Here is a 26988-nt window from a genome sequence, read left to right as displayed (position 1 = left end):
ATAATTTGAAAATATTTCCCAATAATTTACAGTATTTATATACTTAATAATGTAGTTTACGACTGAAATTTGGTGAATGGATGCTATGATTTGGTCTACCTGGCGATAACAGTTGCTGAAAAGCATTATAAATTTTAAGCTCACTTGGTATTCGTGTCTCTCATTCTATTTTTCATCGCCTATGACGATACAGTTGGTCAATAGCTATGTAAGAATCGTTGCTTTCTGAATTCTAAAAAAACTCGTCCTTGCTTTTGCGTTTAAAGTTTAACTTTTCTTCTCATTAGCCGTGACATTTCAAAAATACAAAAATCGTACGAACATTTTCGCTCTGATTTATGGATTTTCGCTATAAGGACAAGTGTTGGGCGTGGTTTCTGCCATTGCCTTTAAGGTCGCACTATTTGTAAGCAATCACCGCCCAGGACTGTCCTTCGAAAGCAGTCCTTGGTTGGTTCCGTCATTAGCAACGTGCGACCGAGGCCTGTGGTAAATGCATCATCGGGCGACGGTTATTCTATCCTAATGGGGTGCAGCAGCCATGTGCTGAGAAACGCTACCATGACAACGTAATTAGTTTCTGATCCCAAAGTTGTTCCTTTTCCCATTCATTGCGGCTACGTTTATCCTGCGACCGCTTTTACATGCATGCTATCTCCAATTCATTATTTAATTACGCATTTCCAAACAATTCCTTAAAATCACGAGTTCACCTTCATACGGATAGTACGATCTCATGACGTAAGATTTCGCCACCTCACTAATTCCCTCACTAATGGTACCATTGAGAAGTCATGATCATAATCATAAAGTAATTACCGTCCAGGTGTTTACCTAATGAGAGCTTTCATTCACCGTCCATAGTATTAGGCATCGATGGAAATTGGAATTATTTGTTTCCGACTGAGAAAGTTAAAAATATGATTTTGATGGGTTAAATTCCTTTAATCCCCGTTTAATGTTAACTCAATATATGTTATAACCTAACAATGAGGGAAGATGAGTATTTTTTATTCTTTATTTTCAAATTATCATAGCGCAATCTGTGCATTAATTGTAAAAAAATTTTACAGTCGTGAAAGGTTTGACGGAGAAATGTTACTGGTTTTAATACGTAAGATCGATCGTTGTATTTGAATCAGAGTTCTAATCCAGCTGAGAGGAGATGGAAAATCTAGTTTCAACTTTACGATGGTTCTCATTTAAGAAGTGCTGCCCGAGCATCAGGCGCCATCATTGTATATATCCTGGTATTTTCACGGAAACACAAACTGAAGAATATCATAATTTTAGGGTAGCAATCAAGGCTTGAATGTTAAAACTAACTAATCATCAGGCAGTAAACGAGCCGGATAATGTTAAAAATATTCTTAAGTCTTGAATAATATCAAAGAGAAAATTATTTCTTTCATTCTTTTATCGACACATGTCATAATGCATACGTTCTTCGTGGACCTAAAAGACGATAATAATTTGCAATGAATGATGCCGTATCCTTGTGCGTAATGAACATTTTTTCCCTAGAAATATGATCTAGCTGTCACTGATATTCAATTCTCCTTAATTACCTTATTTCTTTCCTAAGCTATGCCATGCCAAATTAATTTTAATTCATGATCATGCGTGAATACGAACTTATCCGTAGCCTGTCGTTTAAAAAAAAGGCAAGGAGTGAATTTATGAAGAGCCTCCCCTCTATCTTGCTTATCCCCCTAAATTTATTCCCCACTATTTCACATAATTCCTTTTTTATATCGAGTCCCAAACGTCGAAAGTTTTCAGACACATCTCTCAAGCCGTCGGGTCCGGCCTCGATTCCAACGCAATGAGAAATATCTCCGCCACAATTGTTGACCGCCGAACGTCGTACCCTACGCCAGCTCCACTGATCGACGACACGCGACGGGTTTGGCCGGAGAATAAGTCGAAAAAAAAGAAAGGAAATGTGTGTGCAAGCGGTGCATTGTGCCGCATACCGCGAGTGCAGTTGACGTAGAGGAGCACTTCCTTTTGCCGTTTTCCACCGCGCCCGCCGACGGCCGGAATAAATGCGGGGTTTTTTGAGCCGTGGACCATTCAGAGTGCCGTCGTCTGGGACCCCCGCGTCTGAGCTGTGTGATGTCCCTCTTTACGGTCACTGCTCCGTCTGTTCCACTATTCTTTTAGGGAAGATTCTTTCCTGTTAACACTACGCAGGGGACAGGAAACATTTTTTAATGGAAGTCGTCTAGTTGAGACACAAAGTATATGTGTCATTGTATTGGAAATTTCAAAATATCTTCTTTTCATATAATGAAATTTTTTTAAAAAATTTCAATGCCACATTAATTGTGAATGAATTTATGCCGATTTACACATTTTTTGCATTTCATTATGTTAAGTCGATAGGATGAAGTCACGCCCGAGATAACGAATCTTCTTTTGAATTTAGGAGCATTATCCTTCGTCATTCGAAAAAATTGTATTTTCCATGCTGCGCATTTTAGGAATTGAATTTCTTAAATCTGGGATTTTATGTAAGTCTTCAAGGCTATATTTATGTATGCGTAAAAAAAATGAAGGTTAAAATTAAAACATGAATTCCGTTTTGACAAACAACACTTATGTAAAAATACAAATGACACTTATGACAAAAAACACTTATAAAAAAATAATACAGAAAAAAATATTTCAGTATTGAAATCGAAGATGTTTAAATAAACTAAAGCAGTTTTCCAGGGCTCAAAGGCTCAATAGACTAATATAGTATTTGTATGGTTTGAAGAATTTTAGAGGGATTAGAATACCAGTTTTTTAATCAAAATTATGGTGATTAAGAGGTAAGACTACGAGATGAATTTCTCAAAATTTTCCAGCAATTGGTATTTAACAACCTGTACATCTTTCATCTGAATATGCAAAGCAGTGATGAATTCCCCTCTTGGAACAGTTGATACGATTAGCTGCAGATAATTTCCAAATCTCTTCTAAATACGTAGGTAACTTTGCATTTCCCGAAAGCAATATCTTTTTACTTTTTCGCCGAGTTTTTATTTCATTTGCCGTTTTATATTGTGTTTCGAGATACCTTAAATACGAATGTTTTGGATGCTTTCACCGCTGTATCCATAAATTTTCAAACTGAATGTATTTTATCTACGTCTCCGACTTCCTTTTTCGTTTTATTTCCCGTTGACGGAAAATTTCAGTCACTTTTTTAATAGCTTTCACGATGTGGTTTTTTTATGTAGCTATGATGGAACACTCCTACCTCTCTAATTGCGGAAAAACGCAGTTCATTTTTTTTTTTGCAATAACGCGGTCGTTGTATGTACGCTGCGAGGTATTCATCACGTTAAATAATGAAAGATGAAGTAAAGCATTCCGTACCGTCACCGTTAGAAGCACCATCATGGGGTAATCAAGGCAGATTTGCATACCGAGGCGGGGAAACACGGTTTAATGAATTGGAAAAAAATTGCTAAGTGCTTCTGCTGGATGAATATTTCGTCGTCTACCGCGAAGGAAACCGTGTACGCCGTCGTTCATGCGACGAGTCGTGAGTGGCAATTTACCAAGAGAGGCAAACGCATTGTCTTGATGAGAGATGGTTGCGAAGCGTATTACGGGGGCCCGGAAGAGTGATTTTTTTTCCTCCTCGCCACGGGCATGAAAAATGCAAACGGATCTTTTTTTTATTGTTTAGCGAGGCGAGAGGTTGCGGAAGCTACCGGGAGAGGATGATGTTTTTCGGGGGAGGCGGCGGTGTTTGGTTTCCGCGTGTAGATGGAGCCATTAGCTGCGAGTATATTGCCACCCATGGGAACGCAGCAGCGCCTCGGAAGATGTGTTCCGTGCGCGTTACCATCCGGAGAGGAGGGAAGCACAAGGGCGGGAAGTATCACGCCTTCCTCGTTCGCCGGCTCGAAGGAATTAGGCGCACAGAAGAGTTAAAGTAGCTCAGTACCGCCCGTGTTAGAGGCACTGGTGAATGTGAGGTACTCTTTGTAATGATATGTCTTCTGTATATTTTTTAACAAAAAAGGGGGAAATTGCAAAAAATAGGAAATTTGCAAAAAATGGGAAAATTAAAAAATGGAATTTGAAAATATAGGAAGATAAACAAAAAATAGTCAATTATTTTTAAACTAAAACATATATAAAAATTAAAAAATCAAGAAACGAATTAAAATTGTATACTTTAATTTTTGCTGTCCATTTCTCGCTTTTCCCGATGTTGTTTGTCGGTTAGGGATGATTTAAAGTAGCTCACTACTACTCTCGATACAGATATTGGTGAGCGAGGCACTCTTTGTAATAATGTGCCTTCTATGCATATTTTTTAAGCAAAATTGCAAAAAAGTAAGAGGACATTTTTTAATATTGCGAAACGGGATAAAAATATAAAAAATTAAACAAAATTATGGAATATTTTTCAACTCAAAAAAGCTATAAAACCCAAAAATTCAAGAAAAAATGAAAATAGTACGCTTTAATTGTTGCTGTCCATTTGGGCTGTTCCCCATGGGAATCCCCAATCCCCATGTCATTTGTTCGTTAGTTCTAGTTCTAATTCCAGTTCCAGTTCAAATTAGGCTGGGAGCCGCTGGAGAGTCGGAGGCTGTGCGCTAGGCTAAGATTTCTGCAACAATAGAGAATGTATATCTTTGAGAGCGACACAGAAAGCATAATATTAGAGACCTATTATATTTCCAGGTCCGGCAGAAGCGATAAATTAAGAGAGATATTTTGCCGACCGGATAGGTATGGGAATTCGTTTTGCCCCCAAACAATGAAGAACTTTGATAAATGCTAGTCGTAATTTCCTTAAGACCTGTTTGCAAAGTATATGAACACGTACGGGTAAATGTCTACATGTATGAACGCGAGAATAAATGCCAAAATGCACCGTGTAACCACCTAACTTGTGCGAATGCTTGCGCAGAAAATAGAACCTGTTCTAATTTGGTTCATGCATTCGTACATGTTCCGTTCCGGTCCACAACAATCATTCATGCAAACAGACATTAACTCGTACGTGTTAATGTATCGTGTAAACAGGCCTTTGGACAACTTCCTCTATATTGGTAAACGGCTGGTGTCCTAACACCCCCTGCCGCACGCCTTTTAGGTGGCTTGCGAGGTATCATGTAGATCTAGATGAGTTCTTCCTAGATTTAATGTGCATCTCTCCCTCTGACTAATAGCTTGTCTTTCATCTTCTCCTCCACTTACGCTGGAAAGGTATCATTAGTCCCTTACACTTGTTTGTGCCATTTGTCCATTTCGTGCGTCCTACCGCACAACCAATGTCCCTGAAGACCTTGTCATTGTTCTTTTTGTTTAAAAACGGAACTTGAATTTCCGAACGTACCTCGTATCATTCTTGATACGTCGAGGGACCAATTTTCAGACCCATCGAAGCAGTATTATTTTTGACCAAATCGCGGAATTTTGCCATGTCATGAATTATTATCCCAACCACGGGTGTACCCAGCGAGGGGCAGGAGGGGGCGGATGACCCCTCATAGAAGCAAAAATAGCAAATGCCTTGGAGGAAAATAATATTTTTTCAAGCAAATAATTTTAAAAACTTATAAAAAGCTGTTACATCTTCCTTAAAATGCTGGTTTCATTCACCTCTTCCATGTTTAAATTTTACCTATAATTTGAACAACCATGGCTTGCCCCCCACCCCTAGTTTTGATCCTGGGTACGTCCTTGATCCCAACAACGATGGGTTGAAACGATGTTGCATCATATGGTCCAACAGAAAATGTAAGAACTAGCAAAGTAAACTCTAAACTGAAAACTTTTTCAATACAATTAATATTTTATTATGTTTGAGCCGTTCGCGCCTAATATCACTGTTGGCATCAGAAGGAACCACGAGAGGAGCAGCCACAACGATCGCCCGGGACGAGCAGCGATGTATTACTCGGCAATTGAACGGAAGCAGTCAACTCAGGCGGTCACAAGCAGTCATTAGTCAGTCGCCAAGTCGCCTGAGAGCCCCATCTCTCATTGTCAGTTTTTTTTAACTTGAACTTTGCTCCAAGCAAATACATGTTTAGGTTATTCAAATCAAGTCATTCCGGTATCGATATCCTGTCTACGGTTCTGAGAGCAGTATCGTTCCAACATGTATGTTTTTTCCAAACAATCTTAAATTTCAATAATGTTATAGAAGGTAAGAAACGTAGAGATGCAGTATAACAATCTTAGGATTGCAATACTATTGCAGCCAGTGGGGGTACGGGGGGTCCGGACCCCCCCCCCCTCTTCGAAATATAAAAACACAATTATTTTCCTTCATAAAAGAAAACAAAATATTGAAAAATCATGAATTTTCAAAATATTTCTTCAACAAATGAAGTTTTTTCGATTATGTAAAGCGTAAAAATTAGTTTAAAACCCTCTCCTTAGTACCCTGTTTTTCAAAAATTGTCACCCCTGGTTTTGGACCCCCCTCCCCAAATTAAATTCCTGGCTACGCCACTGAATAACATGAACGAATTAGAAGTAATTTTCATTGGAAACCTGCTAATTACGACACTAGCCTTTTCACCATGACTTCTCTAAAAAAAGCATCTCGACCCCATTCCGTACCTTATCAATCCACAGCGGATCTTATCCCCCCGATCATCCTCCGCCTTGATGATAGAACAGCTCACTCCTTCGTGATGTGGGGTGGCGGAAATTAAGGAGGATCTCTTAATGCTTCTGCGAGGAGCCAATTTCGCCTCCGCGGATAATTGGCGGGACGTGAGGCGGATATCCTATTCCTACGCTGCGCTCAAATTTCTCACGAGGAAGCATAAACTGCAGGAACTGGAAAAAAAAATATATATATATATCGAGCTCGGAGAACGGCGACTTTGTTTTGGGAAGAAGAGGAGGCAGTTTGGAGGGAAGGAAGCCAGCGAGTGGAAGCATGGAAGACGTAACGAGGCAGTTACGGAGCGCTCTTGTGCAGTCCGCTGTTATTGCCCGGATGAAATTTGACGGCGGCCTTATTTCGCGCGACAACCGGCGGTCGTCTCTGGCAAACTCTTCTTGGAACGTTTCTGCGACGAATGAAATGAATTCCTTTCTTGCGTTCGCTTCAGTTGGATGACATCGTGATAAGGTTGATGGAAATCGTCCATACAAATTCTTTCATCGGAATTTGCATTTTGAAGACGTCTTAGTTCTACTCTTTAAAACTGTATTTACACTGGTAATGTTTTGGGCTGCATCACCGTCAACTTATCTGCGTACCTACTACAATGATATTCTTTCTTTTTTTGCATTATCTTGGAAACGTAACTGTGCATAGAAGAAACTTTTAACAGCTCCTAAGGTTGTCATTTTGTTAGGGTGACTTAGTCGCCGGAATTCTGAAAATTTATTTCAGGATAAACGATCTTATAATTTCCAATTTTTTCTAATAAAGGATATCTAAAAGTTGTTTAACATGCAACCATAATTGGGAAACGGTTGATGGAACCGTCTATAAGAATTCTTTCAACTTAATTCACATTTCGAAGACATATTATTTCTACTTTTTAAAACTGTATTTACATCCGGAATGTTTTGCGTAAGGTACTTTTGCAAGACCATGGTAAAAATATTTCGGTTGGCGGAAAATATCATCAAAGTTAACATGTCATCACATATTTTTAGTAAGTACCCCGATGAAAAATCATTGACTGCCCATAGGTAGGCGCATTAACATAGGTAGACGTATTTTGCCCTTAAATTAAGTACAGAATTGCAAGAAAAGCCGAATGAAACTATGTTGTGGTCTCAAAGTGCGGTGGTTTCATAAAATATGACATCGCGAATTTTCTAAATATAATATCTAAAAATTCCCGATTATATAATATCTTGAAATTCCCGATTGTAATATCCACTTTTCTGCTATGCAAGAAGCAAGGAGATACCAATGTGATAGTTTTCAGGTAAACGTCGTAATACGAAGAGAATTTTATAAAAAAAAATGTAGTTATGATGTAGTACTCTATTTTGGGGCCTCAATAAATGAATTATTGAACATCTGCGCACTTGGGACTTCAGTAAAAATTTCACCAGATTCAATATTTTCAATGGATTATTGACAACATTTTTTGCATTCATCAAGCAATTGAAAGTATTAATTTTTCTCTCATCAAATGACTTAGTCCTTGCATTAAACTTTTATTCTACTGGAAACTTGTTTTGGCAGAATTTTCTTTGTATGCAAAGTTTTTTCGTTGTATGATGTCTCTTTTCCATGACCTACATCGTAGAAAATTTGAGAAACCTTTCAGCTTATTTTTTTCTGATCTTGCTTTGGACTCTCTGTCTTACTTTTGAATTAAAGTGCTCGCATTCTCGTTGAAGTTAGCTTTTATGTCTTTGTCTCCATGAATAAAATAAAAATGCGGATGGAAGCAGCCATGAAATTGTGTGAACTTTCTTCATGGTGTGATATATATTTTGAAGGGAATTGCACTTTACGTGAAACTGCTATCATACTCAGTCGGCAATGGTTAGGTAGTTGATTTTGTGAGTTATTATGCCCTAAATATGAGCTTGATATCGTGATATCGCGTATTTTCTTTAGGAGTAGAATAAGTTTCACTGACGAAATCTCCTAAGGTATTGAAAAAATATAGCTTTCTCCCTTGGATAACATTAATATTCGATTCGTAACTAGCCCGATATGCTTCACATTTCAACCACAACAACCATTAGTATGAAAAGCTGAGTTACTGAGTGATTTAGCTTTTAATGCTCGTGGTCAATGATTCCGTTGCGGAATGAATTATTTGTTGCAATGAATTATTTTATTAATAAGATATATTTGTTCATGAATGCGAGGTTTCAGAATCAAGATTAAGGCATTGGAATTGTGAAAATTGTGTAAACTTTGCCTTTTTCATGGGTTTTCTATTCCATTGAGGCATTCCAAATGTCCCAATGGCCTGACTGATATTTTTACGAAGGTGTTGTTCCCAATTTTTGATAATACACTTACGTCGTCAGTCACTCGCTACCGGCCACCATGACGTTGATGTTACATCAATAGCACGAAATGTGTTGATGCAGTAAGACTTCTATCTTATCTGATGATATGCGTCTCTTTTCGCAGGCACAGTGGCGGCCTCTTCGTCGCCCTCCTGTTCCTCCTGGCGGCGGCCTCGGCCGACGCCGGAGCGTCCAAGGAAGATGACGACATCCTGACCCTGCCGCGACTGGGCGATGAGTACGTGGTATTCCGCAGCGGACCCCCGAAGTCACGCGCCAGCGACGACCTGGACGAAGAACGCCAAGAAGCTCTGAGCAACTCGGCACTCCTCGGCGTCCTCACCGGCAGCATCCTCTCACCGGCGGACACCCTTCCCATCGTGGAGGTGCAGACGGAAGTGTCGGTGGTGACGAGTAAAGAGGTCCTGGTCGGAGGACGGCCCGTCGCGCCCCGCGTGGAGGTCGAACCAATGTCCGACACGGGTCGCCGCGCCGTGAGCAATGCCGAGGAGGAGGAGAGAAAGATCCTGGAGCGAAAGGCTAAGGTGGGCAAGAAGAAGGCACCGGCCACGGCCAACGTGGTTCCAGTGCCGGCACTCGTCCTGGGAGCTGCCGAGGGTGTTGGAAAGGCCGTGGAAGTGGTCCCAGAGGCCATCAAGGGAGTGCAGAGCCCCAAGTTCGTTCCCAAGGAGGGAGAGATCGGTGTGCCGCCTCAGAAGGCGATCGAGAGGTAAGTCCAGAATTTTAAGCATACCGGGACTCACCGTGGTATACTAAAATTAGTCAAGAGCGAACACCTCTATCTGTTCTAAGTCTGGGCTTTGCTCTCCGGCTGTGACGCTGTGCACACGATTTGAACTGCTTGTGGCATCATATGCTCAGCAGTCAATACCACCTTGTCCGCTATAGTCCTCAAATTTTCCACCGTGGTGAATGACGCCTCGGTTGCTTAACAAGCTAAAGATCTCGATCGGAAATCGGCTTCGAATCCTGGTCAGGGGCGAATGTTTTTTCGCACAGTAAGTCCAGAAGTTTTAGTTGGTACAATTTGGTTGGATTTTGCACGAATGCGGATGGGAGCCGCTAGAGAGTCTTAAGTTACTGACTCCACGTTCTCTTCTCGTCATAAAATTCAAATATTCTTTGAACCATAAAAAATCTACTCATATCGTTCACTTTTTCTCTTACTCCCAATACCTACTAGTTGAAAGCATATTGAGGAGGTGAAAAGCCAAGGGGTACAAGTGAATTTTTCCTCCATGGTTAGCTACCGAAATTAGGCAAAAAAACAAAATAGATCAACTAGATACTTAGTAGCGCATTTGAATATCCACTCGATGTCAGAACAGATCAGAGACTTACTCGTATCTCTTGGCCACAAAGTTTTTGTATAATTATTTTATCAATTTCTTTACCTAACTCTGCAGGGAAAAGAATTACTTGTACCCTTTGGCTTCTCACCCCCTCATGCATTACCATACCTAGGCGCATTGTGTCCGTAATAGCCGAATTAAACCATGCTTTGGTCTTTTAATGTTGTGGTTTCTTTAAATGTAGTATCTCGAACGATTTAAATGACGCAATACGAGGAGAGAATTTTGAAAAAAAAACTTTAGTCGCAGCATACAATACTCTTCATAATTAACTCGTGCTATTCTGTATATTTTCACTACATTGATCTGCCAGGGTCACTGTGTATTAAGTGCAATCAACTGTGGAGGACATTTAGCTTTCAAATCATTTCCATTTATTTAGTTCTCTTAATACGGTTATGGAATATTTTTATACCGTCCCTCACCATTATCTATGCCAAGTGGGTTTCTCTAGATTTCTTGCCGTGAGAAGTGTTTGCACGGCTAAAACTATGGCATGCATCGCGAGATGAGGTCACGATAATGGTACTCATTCGATTCGATTTTCAGGTCATCCATTATCAATCACCATCCCTAATTGGCTCCGCGTGGAATCCATAAAAAGAGGAAATTTATCCCCGTATTGGGTTATTTCAAAACGTCTCATCCGTGCTCGAAACGGATGATATCTTTCGTTCTTGCTCTTCAAGAGGCAAAGCAGTCCAATGCCAATTAGTTTTTCAAAATAAGCTTTTTCCACAGTTACTCGAAGGTTCGTAGAAGCGAGTCTTAATTAAAAGCTTTCCTCTTGGATAAAAAGGACTGTTTCTTTGTATTATTTTTTTGGTCTTCCTCCCCAATGCGAGGGATGCATCTCGATTATTTCGTATTTTTCGTTTGGAATTATATTACTCCACGCCCGAGGATATACATCAATATTTCTTCATTTTGCCGTCTTTTTACAGGACGTAGAATTCAGCGTTTCTCTTTCCGAGTGAATACCATGCAAGTTTATTCTCCTTTATTACTTTTCCCAGGCAGTTTCGACTAGACAAATATGAATATAAGTATTTTTTCAGGCCCAACTTCTTGGAAGTTTGCGATATTCATGATTGAAATAATTTGATTTCAACTAAAAAAAAATTCAATGCTGTATCCTACCCGGCTTTCAACGTCTAATGCTATATTCTAAATCTAGGCACCATGTAGATGGTACTAAATTGGTGATGGTATTGGAATTTTTGTGGACTAAAACTAGTTAATTTAATTATGAATATCGAAATTTCCAATCTAAGCCTGAACTAACTACTTAAAATATTCTTTTATGATAAATTATTTGGGAAAGAAAGGCTGAAAACCAGAAAAAGCATTTTTTTAACAAGGTACAAAATAAAAAATGCTATTTTCTAAGGAATGAGTTCTTGAGAATTGAATAAATATGAAAAGTAAGTCATAAGTGATATTTTATTTGAAATATTCAAATCTACGAATTACTGCTTTGATTTATAATATTAAAAACACTAATTAAAGAAATCATGGCCAGTGAGTTATTAATTGATTATAATGCGCCGGTTTTTATTTTAACCATAATCATGTATAGTATTCACCATGCTCTACTTTGCTGCTTTCCTCTAGAACTTACACTCCGATTACAGTTTGAATTTATTTAAATCATTGTGATGTTGAATAGTTAGAACTAAATTCAATTTTTATGTGTCAAAGATAGTTTGTTTCATTCAAAATAGAAGTCACCAGCTTGGTCTAGTTTGATGACCATGGCGATAAAGTAGCCTTTGCAGATAAATTCCAGAATGCGCATTCTATCCGATGAAACGACTATCAGAAACTGGGAGAGTTAATTATATACATTTTTAATGTTAATTATTTTGCATCATTTTTTTGATTGAGAAAATGCGACATCCAAGCATTATGAGACTATATCGATAAAACATAGGCGATGCATGGCTTCATTCCAATAATAATTTTAAATTACAATACCGTACTTACCTATTTATTAGATGTATTTAGCATAAGTACAGACCTTTTAAAAAAAGGTGTTATCCTAGATTTTCCAATTTCGTGGAAAAGATCAATGAAGTCCGATTTTTTATCGCTGGATTACTTCATTCATTGATGATTTGTGGGTGGTAGAGAATTATTATCTGTTCTTGCTTATATTTATACGATAGAAAAATCAATAGTACTTACAGAAGTGATGTATTATCCGACCTTCTTGGTTGAGATTTACTTCGCATCTCATTCACCTAATTCTTTGACTGCACCCGATTTTTTTACTTGAGACTATTATGAGCATACAGTCTGAAGGGTGTTCAAGCATTTCCATTGAGCCTTTTTCTAGGGTTTTCATTTGCTCTGCCTTTTCAGAGAGTCATAACTGTGATTGTGGATGGTGTCCATGGAATTAACTTACCTCGTGTGTATCTCCAACCACTATCCAAATATTTACAAATAAGATAACTATCAATATAATCTTCTGATTGTTGGTCTCTAAATTCAAAAGCCTTTTCTACATTGATTATGCTGGAGTTCCATTTTTTACCATGTCATTGTTTCAAAAATCAATTTATACAAAGTCAGGATGTGGAATAATACAGCTGACGTAACGGAATCTGATTGATACTGCTGAAAATCAACTCAATACGCTGGAATTCCGACTTCTTATGCTGGATTTCCATTCACTTGCCTTATCATGGTTTCATATAATAAATCGATTTTACCAAACCCATGTGAAGCAATTGAGTATACGTTATGAAATATGATAAATACTGCTAAAGATAAACTCAATTTGCTGGAATTCTTGTTGTACTACGCTGGGATTCCATTCTTTAACCTAATCATGGTTTCATAAATCGATATTACAAAACTCATTATGTAAACTCATTGAGCTAACGTAATGGAATCTTATTTGCACTGTTAAAAATCAACTCAATTGACTTTGTTCGCACTTTCTTCAGCTCTTGTTGAAACATATTCTGTTGTCATTACAGCAGTACAACAGCCGCGCCTGATGCCCAGCCCCTGACCACCTTGGTCCCACCACTCCGCTCCGACATCGTGGCCGTCAACTTGCTCACTGACCAGAACGTCGGCTCCTCTTCCGGAGGCCTCTTCGGCGGCCCCAACAACGACAAGATGGCAGCCCTCGAACCGGCCGCATCCAACCAGGCCTCCAGGGTCAACGTCAAGAAAGGTCCCGACGGCAACGATTACGAATACGAGTATGTTTATTATTACTACGAAGACGACGAAAAGGCCGGAAAGGGAGCCGGTGGTAAGGACGGCTCTCCCGCTTTCGAAGACGCCGACTTCGAGGAAGACGATGACGTGAAGACTCCAGCCAAGGCACCACCCAGCACCACCACTTCCACCACGACTACCACGACCACCACAACCACGACAACCACCGAGGCACCACCTCCACCACCGCCTTCCGCAGAGCCCACTAGGACCAGGACCAGGGGTCGCGGTGGCAGCGGACAGAGGAGCAAGTTCCACGTGAAGAACCAGCACGCCGAGGACGAATCTTCGGAATCCGCGTCCGTCGAGGAAGACTACTCTGGTGAGACGTCCGTCCCGGACAGGAGCTTCGGCAGGCAGAGGGGCAGGGGTGGAGCGACCGCGAGTCCCGCTGAAACGACCGAGAGCGGAAGGAATAGGGTCCGATACACGGTGATCGACCGCAACAGGGGAGCCGCCGAGGCAGCCGAAGCTTCGGTTGGGAACAGGATCAGACCGGCGGTTAAGGCAACGATCGAGGAGGCCGTCCCAGCCAGCAACGAGGTCGTAGGATCCAGAGGTGGACCAAGGTGAGGGCTTTACATAAGTTCGACCGATTCAGGCGTGATATTGTTTTTTATGAAAGGTAATTGTTCCTTTCCGCAATTATATATGCTTTTAATTATGAATAGGAGCAACTACCTTCCGTTTCGGAACGTGAGAACCTATCCTCTAAGAATGAAGAAAGCATAGCCAGTGGCGGCTCGCACTGAAGAAGGTGAAGTTTTGGACTGACTCTCTTCATGAGGCAGCTTCCACATGCAGGTTAATTAAATAACAGACATGACGTAGCAATATTTTGCCGTTTCAGTCTGCTATGACTATATACTACGTTTTGAGGGTGAAATTAAAATTGCCAAGCCCAGTATAGTGCGTCCGATGTCTAATAAGTAATGATCCTAAAATTTCGCCAATAGTTTTTTTCGCGAATTCTCTAATAAGAGCATTGTCGCGTTATTTGTTTTCAAAATATGATGCTTTAAGATTTAAAAATGTTGGACTTGAACTCATGTATCGCGGTAACAGTTAAAGATCACTAACATTCGGCAATAAAAAGTTCTACGCGAAATTGCTTCGAACTTCGCTGTCTAAAAAAATTTAAAATTATCGAGACTTGGAATATAAAAATAACGACTTTAATTCGCAACAAAATTCACAGTCATAAAGCATTATCTCGTTATATCATACTTAAATAACCTATAAATGTTACAGCGTGGCTGTTATTCAATGACAACTATGGCTTTCCCCACGTTCGCGCATTGCAAAAGTCAAATGCCTTTCTAAGCGGCTAACCTTAACCCTTTCACTGCTGTGGACGTACCTAGTACGTCCGCACGGCAGACTGCTGTGGACGTACTTTTTCTTCCTCCCTGCCATGCGGTCAGCACTTTCGCCGAAGCACTTCGAAGGGTCGCTAATCCGCGACCCTATCCTCGACCAGCTCACCCACGCAGGACCGTCTCCTCGACCCTACGAGCAGGCAGCCTACCTCCCGAAAAGTGACCGCTCTGACTTCAATTTGAAAATCAATCACTCAATACGATCATCAAAAACTTATTGTTTTCATCGCACTCCTGCCAATCAAGCAATCAAGTACGTCTTTGAACCGTGTTTCTGCGATGAAAAATAATGATTTTGTTAACTTTGATATAATGGCCATTTTCCGGTGGTCCGCAGCCACGTTTTGTTGCAAAATTAACAAAATCGTTATTTTTTATCGCAGAGACACGGTTCAAAGACGTACTTGATTACTTGATTGGCAGGAGTGCGATGAAAACAATCATATTGTGATGATGGGATTGAACAGCAGTGAAAGGGTTAATTTTGAGCTAGCTTAGGAAAACCAGGTAATGGTCAATATACGCGATCCGTAACGTATGATACCGTATGGTCAATATACGTCTATGTACGTTTTGGGCTGTCTATGAAAGGTGAGGTCTAATCTATGAAAATGAGGTCTATGAAAACTAATGTGAATGTAGAATAATTTTCGGATAGTATCCGCCCAGGATGTAGTTCCGAAGAGATAGCTTCTCTTCGTGTACAAAGTTACCTGATAGCCCTGTAAACAGACAAATCAGGATAGAGGCCCAGTCTGTGCACCTGTCTGTGCTTAACACTTTGAGTGCCGGCTGCTAATTTTAAAGTCCTACTTAAAAATCCAGCCATTTTTACTAAATTCGTACATTTTTTTTAAACATTAGCATCAAAAATATATTTATATCGATGTGTATTTCAGTAAAAATTGACTTTTCTCTTCTTTATGAATTAGTTGAATAACATTTATTGCTAATTTTTAAATATATATAATTTTAAAATGAAAACCTACTGTTTTTGAAAAATAAAAAAGTTGCAACAAATGATGTACCGCCATAACATGGATAATAATTATTTTTACGCTCAATTTGAACTATTTAAAGCATGGAAATCATAAAAAAAAAACATTGTTCCAAGCAAAGCATTATAAATCCTGGATGACAAAAAGGGTCACTGCACCCTCAACCAACGCAACGGTTCTTTCCGCAAAGAATTTTCACACAAAGTGGCCCAAGATAAGGATGCCGGTAGCAACAGAGGACTTTTCGTCCTCAAGACATAAAGTGAACTCTTTTTCCATCGAGCAGTTGATTTTTGAAAAAACAAGAACCACTAACCAGTAAACTGGAAAAGTACCACGGGGAAAATATTACAGCTTCATGCATATAAAGCCAATTTAATAGAAAGACGTAATATTACGTCCATGGTACGCAAAGTGTTAAATTGACTCCTTAGAGCTATGTTTCCTAATCACTGCGTTTTTCCTCATTCTACGCATCCATCTGGTCCTTCTCCCCAGGTATCGCAACCGAAACCGCGACCAGCCCACAGCCGTGCCCGTCGAAGTCATCCCAGAAGACCGCCTCCCGGCCAACACGAGGTTCCCTCCCAGGAGCCGCGTCCCCGTCGTCGAGGACTCCTACGCCACCGAGCCCATCCAGAGAGTCCCGGCCGCCACCCCAGCCTCTCCTCCCCGGGGAGCCGTCCGTCCCAGCCTCGAACTCGTCGACAGCAGTTCCTTCCGCACGAACGCCGGCGGAGCGTCCCCAGACCAGGACCTTGCCGCCCCGTCTTTCCCAGCCATTCCCTCGGGAGCTCCAGTCAAGTTCTTGGGCGTCAACGCCGAAGGAGGCGATGAGGAGGAGGAAGAAGCAGAAGACCCCGCAGCTATCGGGAGCAGGAGGAGCAGGCCCAGAGGCGAGTCCGCCGCGCCCACAACCCCGTCGGCCCCGACCTTGGACGCCTCGGTCCATCCCACCTACTCTCACGACTCCGACTTCGATACTGTGTCATCGACCCTCCCTGCGGCAGTCGAGAAGTCCGTCTTCGACCTCTACGCCATCCTGCAGGCTCAGGACAACGCCAGCAACCTGGTGAGCACGGAAGAGGGCGAGGAAGTGTCCTCAGTAGCCGATGGAGTGACGACCCCCGAGCCAGAGGAAGAATATCCCACCACGACCACCCCCACCACTACCACCACGACTACGGAACCCACGACCACAACCACGACTACCACCACGACAACGCCGGCACCCACCACGACCGGAAGGCCCAGCAGGTTCAGGGGAAGAGGTTCCGCCGTTAACCAAGCCTCTGCAACAGGACGAAACAAGTAAGAGGGAACATTTACTGCGAGGGAACGTCTGAGTAATATCCCAGCTTATGTCGATTGTGAATGGTGCTTGGGTACTCCTCAGCCTCGATTTTTATATTTCAGGCATTAACCCCTTTTAGGTTCATAAAGAATGCAGCCATTAGATTGCATGAAAATACGTTTACAGGCTAATATTAATGCGTAGATTACGAAAACATTTATATGAAAGTGATTTCTCTTATAGTTTTTAAGATGCAGTCTGGGACGTAAAATAATACCAATTATCGCTCCCTTATGGTCCAGAGGGACATATGTGTCCCATGACATAAGAACAATTTTGAGAAACTTAAAGCACAAATGCAGAGTTTTTCGTACTAAGGATAAACCAAAAGTTCTGTTGTAATTGACCTTCTCATTGATTTGTTAAAAACTAGCCATTTTCCACTTCGTAAACGGCATTTCAAGTGAAATTTCTTAATCATGAGGAAACTACGATATCTAAAGGATCCACAGAAATAATTTATAACTATAAGCAAATAGTCTATTCTTTAATACAACCAATTCTTACAATCATACGCCTTCTCGTTTAATTTTGAGAGAATTTCATAAATTTGGGACACATAGGTCCCTTGGACCTGAAAGGGTTAAGCAAGGATACTTTCCTTAGCCCGTGAGGGTAAATGAGACCTTAGAACGGGTGGATATGGACGTGTCTTTTCTTGCAATTGTCAACAAAGTAGGAGCTAGTAATATTCATCGTCTTAGTGGTACTAAACTTAGCCATTAGCTCAATTCTTTCAAAAGGAGGCGTAAATAACCTCCATTACCTGAAACCTCTTCACGAATAATTTTAATGGTATCAATTTTTACAATGTTGGATTAAAGATAGACGCACTATTGAATTTAGTTTCTTAGAAAAAAGTCATTAATTTGGAGAATCAATATGAAGAATGATCTCAGAAAATTCAGGCACATTATTTTGTAAATAAATAGGATATCATCCATTTTTCGGCAGATTATCTAGAAACGATTAATTGATGAATACGTATTAACATCAAAGGAATACTGATTAATTCTATTGCCGTTTACCTCGGTCTGATAGCGATCGTACGGTTTAAAAATCTTATCTAAATGTTATCGTGATATGCGATGCATTGCTTTTTCAAGATGGCATTTATCCGGATGAGGTTCCACTGGTGAGTGACATACTGCCATGGGATGTTAATGCAAAGGATCACAAATCTTCTCGTCTATTTCACTGTCATCCTTTGTCTGCCAGGTACAGGCGACCGGACTCCGCCACCACGTCCACCACTACTGAGGCGACATCCTCCGAGGCACCAGTTCGCACGAGAGGTCGCTTCAACCCGAGCAGAACATCCGGATCGAGTGGCGGCGCCAGAGGTTCCTACGGCAGGCGATCAACTACCACAGCTGCACCCACCCAGGCCGACGATTCCAACGACGAGGAAGAGAAGCCAGCGACCAGGCAATTCTCCAGGCTCCCACTGAACAGGTAAAAGCTGCAAGCACTAATTCAGAGATGCTGACCCCACCACTACTCGGAGTGAATTACTTTTTCCACGCACGATTTTTGTGCTTGTGACTTGAACTTCAGCTTTAACAGTCGATTTCAAAGCAATAACTGTTGATTGAGTTGATAGTTGGCTAGAAGATTGAATGCTCAACCTTGGAGTAGGATCTACCGACTTATTGTATTAAAATATGCTTACCTTTTGAATTAAGGCTTAAGTATACCAAGAGATATATCAGCTACTGCCTTAATTCTCAATGAAAGGGCTGTGCGTTAAGTTGATGGTAGAGATGTTTTATTGCTGGTGCATTTATTTTACGACATTAATCTTCTCCTCCGAAGAATTCGCTCATTTATATCTATTTCCTATTTCGTCTTCTTTCATTCTAAGATCTATCATTCCTCCTAGTGCTATCTGCGTTTTCCTGTGTATAGCCTCGATAATCACTCAATCATCGTAACACCTTCTCCTCGTCTCAAGATAGTGTTTTCTTTCTCGTATTTCTTGCTGTTCTTTAAGTCTTATCGTTTATTTAGCGTATTCTTTTTCATTGATTTTCTTCCATAGTTTATAAACATGTTACTTATACCCCTTCTTATATTTTACTATTTTATCACAGCCGTTTTACATTTTTTACAGTCAGCAAACATAATGAAAAGTAAAAAACTTTGTTATTCCGCATTAATTTGGGTGATGATGACGTCCCACGTCAAAACCTAGTTCGTACAAAAAAAATATTGGTGGAATTTTTCACTTTTCATTACGTCAAGTCGATTCCATGAAGTCACGCCCTAGACAACGAATTATATTTATATATTTTGTTTATTTATTCAAGCAATTTTTCATATACATCCGTGATGACAATTTACAGTAATTTTTTAACAATTGCAATTTAGCGAACGTTCAATTTTTTTACTGATTTATGGAATTATTATTCATATTCCTTGAAATATCGCTTTGATAAATATTGTCAATTTTGATTTCACTTGTGGATTCTCTTCTGATGACCCGAACAGGACACCCGGTAACCGATTCCGAGGTCGCGGACAGAGCTCTACCACCACGACGGAGGCGACCCCCAGTGAGGGGGGCAGCCCATCGGCGCCTTCACTCCTCGCACGACCCACCTTTGCTGACCGTTACAACCTGAGGAGACGGGGACAGACCACGACGACCACTGCGGCACCGGCCGCCGACGACAACGAGGAAGGCGAGTCGGAGCGCGGGGGAGCGGTTGAGGACGCATCGCCCTCACCCCAGCCCGAGGCACCATCGCGACTCCCCGGAAGGCCGAGGGTGAGGCCCCCTGGCTCTCTGGCCCCAAGGCCCGTCAGACCAGGCCCCAGGATAAACCTCCAAGGAAGGACCAGGCCCGGACTCGCCCCACTGCCGCAGACTTCGTCCACGGCAGCGGCAGAGGATCAGTCGGAAGTCGCTCAGGAGGAAGCTGCGTCAGAGAACCATTCGGTTAGTTTTACCCGAAATTAAGTCCTATAAAACTGCAGTATAACAAGATATCTACAACTTTTGTACGCGTTAACACCATATTGTCCGCCCCTTGGATGTTTAAATATTCATTACATTTACACGGGGTATGTACTTGCACAATCTGACGTATGTACGTAGAAAGCAATCAAAATTGCGTCGTGTAAAGCGGTGAATTGATATAATACATGCGAGAATGCAAGAACTTGAGAATCGCAAAATAGCCCCTGTTATAATTTCGTGCGTACAATCGCACAATTTCACGCCACATTGAGAAATAAATGCAGTACTAACCTGCGCAATTACGTTCCCCGTGTAAGCGACCTTAAGGAACACAGTCATTCTGCAACCCTCCATTTCTCTATATTTCATGCCGGTTCATGCACTTCATTATTGCAAATCCCGCATTTCTTGCTATGTGGTCCTGTGTTCCCCGGTCGACCAACCGGATTCCGATGGTATTGTATGCGATCAACAATATATATGTTTCACGTGAACAATGGTAAGGAATTATATACATTCATACTATTATGAACATTTGTTCGGCATCCTGTATTATGCTATGCTTACTCTAATGCCGCGTACTCCGCATTCTAACTTGCCCCAACTTGACTTCTTATAAATCAGGCCAATCCTTCCTTCAATCCCAACTCATACCGCGCATTGATCATGAAATCTATTTCAGTGTACTGACAATCATTTTCATGTCCCTTGAGAGACGAAAATTTTTTAGTGGTTATTGCAATTGATATTTGATATTTTCTCATCTAATGACCATCTTTAGTCGATTTACGCTGTTTTTGTTTTTATAAACCATCACACGCTAATTTAAGTTTTGAACTTACAATTTAAAATTAATTAATATGATTTACGGCAAGCATAATCCAAGCATATTAAAGCTAAGTTGTTTTGAGTAAGAAACTAAGCTGTGGGTAAAACTTCCAAGGATTCCCACTTGGCTAGATACTCCATTTCTGCGAACGTTTCGATCTATGCCACGGGTGTCATGAGCAGCTCTGATTATGAGCTTCGAGTAGGAGCTCGAAACTTCGGCAGAAATGCAGTATCTAACCCCGTCGGTATCCCCAGAAAGGTTTACACACATTATTCGCCAGGAAATCATCAAATATCATTTCAAGAAACAAACCTGTTTACTCATCGAGTCGCCAATCCAAAACTAACAGCCCGACTGCTCAATCGTTCCAGGCTGCTGAGGAACACGTAGATTCAGAGGACGGCGAGGACAAGGCGGGCTCTACCACCCCCATCCCCGGCCCCCTGAACCGTCTGCGCAACCGCCCCCGCCTGCGCGTCACCGAGAAGGCCGCCACCGCCCGCCCAGCTCCCGCATCTGCAGCCGGCCGCAGACAACTCGTCTCCTCGCTGCTCCCTCGCAGGAGGCCCGGGCAAGCGTCGACGGCCGCTCCCGCCGCGCCGGCTGACGCCGAGGGCGAAGGGGAGGAACACGAAGAAGGTGCGGAGGAACACCACAAGGACGAGGCGGGAGAAGGCGAGGAGGAAGCCGCGGCATCGGCGGCCACGACGCCGGCGACTTCAACGACCGCTCACGAGGAGCGGGGACTCGCTGGTCTTCTGGCCGGGAGGAAGCGGGCGAGGAGGCCGCTCTTTTCCAGCAGGCCGACGCCATCCCAGCAAGAAGCGTAGTGCTCACCAAACCCAGCTATCCCCGTTCTCCACCTCCCATCGCGACGTAATTTGAAATCAATTGTGCCCATCCCTTGAAGGGGGTGGGTTTGAGGATGGATATGCACCTTTCAAGGCTTACTCACGTGAGGCACTGGTCCTTGCGAGCGGATTATACTCAATACAATGGAATGACGATTGCTGTTAATCTCGAACATTGTCAGCTGTTGCAAGGTCGGCCATATTGGAAAGGACTTCGGCCCAAGTGTTTTAAATGGGGGGACAATGACAGTTTAGATGTGAGTATGGTGTATTTTGAAGTACTTAAATAGTCTTATAAGGTCCAAGCGATCTATCATCCAAATTAAATCCAGTCCGTAAAGCATGATCTGAGAATGTGTTCAAAGATGCGTGGATTTTAATGTAGCGCCATGCAAGGAGGTCCTTCCCAAGATGGTCGCACATGCAATTTTTTGCCTAATTTGAGCATTCGATGATGTCAATCGCAATGAGATTGTGTCTTTCTATTGTATTGAGTTCAGTGGAACGGATGGGCCTTCGACATGATCCGAAGTTCCACGAGGAAAGCTGAGAGGGAGAGGTGTGGCTGTTATGTTTTATTTACCTCTCCGGCTTCCAATCGTGTAATTTTTCGGCAGAACCAGTCACAATCTAAGGGCCGTATTCATGGTTGACTTTACTATTGCCACCATACAACTAGAATGAACTTAATTGTCGCATATAAGGCGTTCTGGGATTCCTTGCTATCCCCAATACCACGCAGGAGATGCGAACTCGCCAATATTTTTATTGAAATATCGCGCTTGACGAGAATAAACTGTCAAAATGTGCTTATCGCGCCCCAATTATGAATATTAAGTAAGAAAACACCGTATAAAGACAATTGAAATCATGATTTCAAAAATATCTCAAGCCCACTTAGCAGGAATTTGGTAGGAACAGGTTTTTTGGTACATCTTTTGTGCTACCATAGCTGTTCCTCATATTTTTTCATGAAAAGGATATTGCATCCTGTATCACACATCCATATTGCAAGAAGTTGGAATAGTGGCAGTAGTGGGTATGAAGTATTGTGAAGAAAGATTTTTGTTTCAAAATTTTTCTGAATGTACTTGTGCTGTTTCGGAATGCATGGATTCAATAAATTTAGCATAGGACGTCATTTCAAAGGAGCATTGGGGAGTACGCACCTGCCAAGTGTAGGGAGTGTCAGAGGTCCATTACCGGCTGGAATGTCGCTATAATATTAATTTCCGTCGTAAGGACCCTGCTCGGAGCTCGGTAACCGTAAAGAAACGACCATAAATACGGCCCTTAACCATTTTTGACGTTTCATGAGGACATCAAAACCCACATATAATCGCGCATTGAGGTGTTCTGTGTTGGAAGACCTTGAGAGGAAGGCAAGACTTGTATACGGACCCAGAATTTTTTTATAAATGCGAGGACACGAATGAAGACAAGTGTTAGAAAAAGGAATCGACTCTCTGTGAGGTATGGTAGCAATAAAGAGAAGTAAAATAAACGATCCAAGAATTAACGGCGTGGCTTGGGGAGTCAGCCCCCCATGAACACTAACCATGTTCAATTTGTGATAGTCGTGTAAAGTTGCGTTTATGCCCGCCAACATTATTGCGCGGTGATAATCTCCAGAATTCTCCCGAAGCTTGATATCTTGTTGAAAAAAAAACTCGGACGCCTTTTCATTTTATCGGTAGGCGATATGGACATGTGTATGGTCAGCGAGTATACTACTCATCCTAATATCCAACGAATTTGCTGCTTTACTCAAATCTTTGACACTAACCTTGCCAAAAATTGGTCAAATTATATGAAATACGGATTCACGACAAAAATTGATGACTGTTCCGTCTGCTTTATGTGAATGGCGCCATGCAGTTATATCTTAGAGAAAAAATATCAACCCCAATTCGATACAAGTCGGAAATATTTTGCAAAAAAAACGATGACTTCCGGAAAATATTTATTCATGTTTGATTTCTGTGCAATGATAGGACACTGGCGTTTCTTAATAGCCTGATTATATCTTGATGATTTTCAGCATCCATCTGCGAACGACCCTATTGTTCTGCCAGCTGTCGGCGGACGGAAAATATTTTTAATACGTAAGAAAAAACAATCGGGGATATTTTTCAAAGAAATAAACAAGAAACGAGTGTAGGAACACTCGAAGGAAGATTCCACATAAACAAAATAATTAACCTGAGCAAACATTCCGATTCGGTCACTTTATTTTAAATCTGTAATCTCTCTGATGTTGTAGCGAATGAGAACTCGATGTGGATAATCGCCATGTGTTCAGATTAAAGTCATAACCGTATTTATTGTAGAGAATCCTCTAATCGAGGTGAACAATTGTATAGTTTTCCAAAACTCATGGTCGTCTTCCACAGTCCGCATACGTCCTGATTCACTGTTCGTGGTACAAGAGCATTTTAGTGCGGCACATGAACTCTACCGCAAGAGCATGGCTTTCTCGTCAATTACTACTGGGAGATCTTCGTGTTCAGGAAAGACTGGATATCTTCATGCATGGCGCTCGTCGCATTGATTTGCTGATTTGACTGATGCATTCGTTCATGTGAATAATAGTCCGCCAATCGCAAAGATTATCGGACGTTCTATGCCACACTTTTCCATGCTCTTTTTTGACAGTGCGGGTAATGTTCTTATGAATAGTCTTCAGGAAACGCAGCATCAACACCGCGGACAGAAATTTTAATACGCAACGATGTAAACTCTAACGAAATTGACGACTGATGTCGGCTTAATGATCGTAATTCCATTCATAGGATTATATTTTTACCCTTTTCACTTTGATATTTTTTTATTTAAACTCTCTAGACTCCTTGCATATGATCAAGTACGTAGTAGGATTTTCTTTGTGTTGAGTTTTTACGAAGGAGTGGATATTGTTCCACCTTTGGACTCAATGGTGCCCTTTTTGATGGCATGACGTCGTTGAAGACAGTGACAGGTTTGTTTGGGTTGTGGTACTGAAAAAAAAACAAAGATGTGAAATTGTTTTGAGTTTTAAGGTATATATGCCGTAAGGTATCTGAGTAAAATTGATTTGAATCTTTTATTTTATTCACTATCAACGCCGATGATCCAAGCCTTAATTTTTTCCCATTCAATCCCCAAAATAAAAATGGTACCCACAACCTTGTGTTTTGTAAATATTTTTCATGTAATAAAATTTTAATAAACTTGATTACTTGTTATTTTTTCATCCCTCTCCAAAAACGCCCTGATGTATGACTACTCCATCATTTACACATTTTCATGTAGTCAATTTTTTTAATGGAATAATGTGTTGACAAACGAGGTAAATATATCTCTTGTTCACTTCGGGGATGATTACAAATGGTAATGAAATATTGACGACATCTATTAGCTTATTCATACTGACATATATAAGTGTTATCGGTTGGCCTATAACCGCCCAGAAAACTTTCTGCTTGCGATTGTGAAGATATTGAGGTACGTTTCACCTATATTAGCATCTTTAGTAATGTAGTGAAATATTTTAGTGATATCTCAACTTGTTTATTCAGAATGACTCATAGCCATGAAGCTATTATACAGCGTGGTAACGAAGCCAGACTCTAATGCTGCTCAATTTCTACGAGAGACCGTGATAGAAAGGATGATTCTTTACGGCAAGCATATTTTTGAATGAAGGGAAGTATCATAATCTATCAATACCATTATCTGTTTACTTTTATGATACTTGCGTGTAATTTACAGAAAGTAGGCGTCAATATTCAGTTTCAGTATCGCACCCGTCTCTTTAGATCAGTGGGCTTATTTTTACCGGCTTCAAAAATAAATAAATGTATTAAGCTATTGTAGGCTTCAGCGATACATTTGTGACAATTTGATATCAAAAAGGAGGGCGAGTTTTCTTCAAGAGCCTCATACACCCGGGATAGTAGGACGTAGCCATATGGTTACGGTGGGCGGAAATCGGTTACTGTCTGACCGGTTACACGGTATCATGTTAGAAAACGTGTTGAAAACCACTGTTCCTACGATCTTTTATTGATTTTTGGAAACTCTATTGACTTGCATTCTGATGTATTTACGACCCTTATCATAACTGAAGGTTGTGTTGTGATTTTTTCTATTAGTGTAATAGCTAGAGTATTTAAGCTTTTTAAGTTTAGTCAAGCGCCCAGCGAAAAGGTGGAGAATAAATTGATACTTTCACTTGTACCGGAGGTTGTTTTACGTACGGCGAAGTCTAGAAATTTTTGTGCTGAAAGGTTCTGACTTTCTATCGCCCGGCCCGCGGCGAAGGAATGACCCAATTATCACGATAAATATGTAAAAATATAATTATTTTGTCTATTTTTTATTTTATATTTATTAGAATATAAATATCTAAAATATTTGTTTTGTTTTTTTTATTTTCATTGATCAGAATATTTTATATATGTATCGGTTGAATAACTTTAAGGTACTCATAAAAACTATCATTACATCACCCTCCATTTAGTTCCTTGAATTTACTCTCACTTCTAATTTAGTCATAGGCGCAAAAGTGACTTAAAATGAAGTAAAAGTAACGCCTTAAACATTTTTGTGGACATGAAAAACAACTTGGTTCTGACGGCAGCATACTTTGCGAAGGGTGATAAATTTCTTTTTAAGGAGCTCAAAGGTCAACCTAGATAGGTTGGGATAGAACTCACCCCAGAATGAGCCACGGGCATGACATTATCACACATTCTGGTCCTACGGGGAAATACAATAAATAATTACGATACTTTTAATTTTAGTAAATGTACCCCACTATTTATAGGTTAAAAATTAGTAGGTACGGTACTTATAGTAGAGATACTTATTCCTGGGCTATAGGAAGTCCTGTTCCTGTTTTTTTCGGTGCCACCTGTAACAATTTAGCCAGCGCCAAAACAGCGAATATAGTTGGCAAAGGAGAAAACAGAGGAAAAAAGTTTGCAGAATGTAATATTTTTAACAATTCATGGCCTCCTTTTGTCCTCGTAGCACAAAAACATTAGCTTGT

General features: G+C 40.9%; 1 protein-coding gene across 1 annotated transcript in view; it reads left to right on the top strand.

The window, feature by feature from the left end:
* LOC124163259 (mucin-19-like) overlaps positions 1-25170 on the top strand; it is a 223304-nt gene extending 198134 nt beyond the window's left edge. The window contains exons 2-7 of the mRNA XM_046540037.1: positions 9095-9700; positions 13331-14149; positions 16456-17268; positions 18530-18766; positions 19802-20252; positions 21477-25170. Coding sequence (XP_046395993.1) covers positions 9095-9700; positions 13331-14149; positions 16456-17268; positions 18530-18766; positions 19802-20252; positions 21477-21935 — 3385 coding nt within the window. The 3' untranslated portion in view covers positions 21936-25170. The remainder of the gene's footprint in view (positions 1-9094; positions 9701-13330; positions 14150-16455; positions 17269-18529; positions 18767-19801; positions 20253-21476) is intronic.
* Positions 25171-26988: the final 1818 nt, after the last annotated feature.

Source organism: Ischnura elegans, chromosome 8 (genome assembly GCF_921293095.1).
Source record: "Ischnura elegans chromosome 8, ioIscEleg1.1, whole genome shotgun sequence".
Lineage (NCBI taxonomy): Eukaryota > Metazoa > Arthropoda > Insecta > Odonata > Coenagrionidae > Ischnura > Ischnura elegans.
This window is presented reverse-complemented; position numbering and strand designations above follow the sequence as displayed.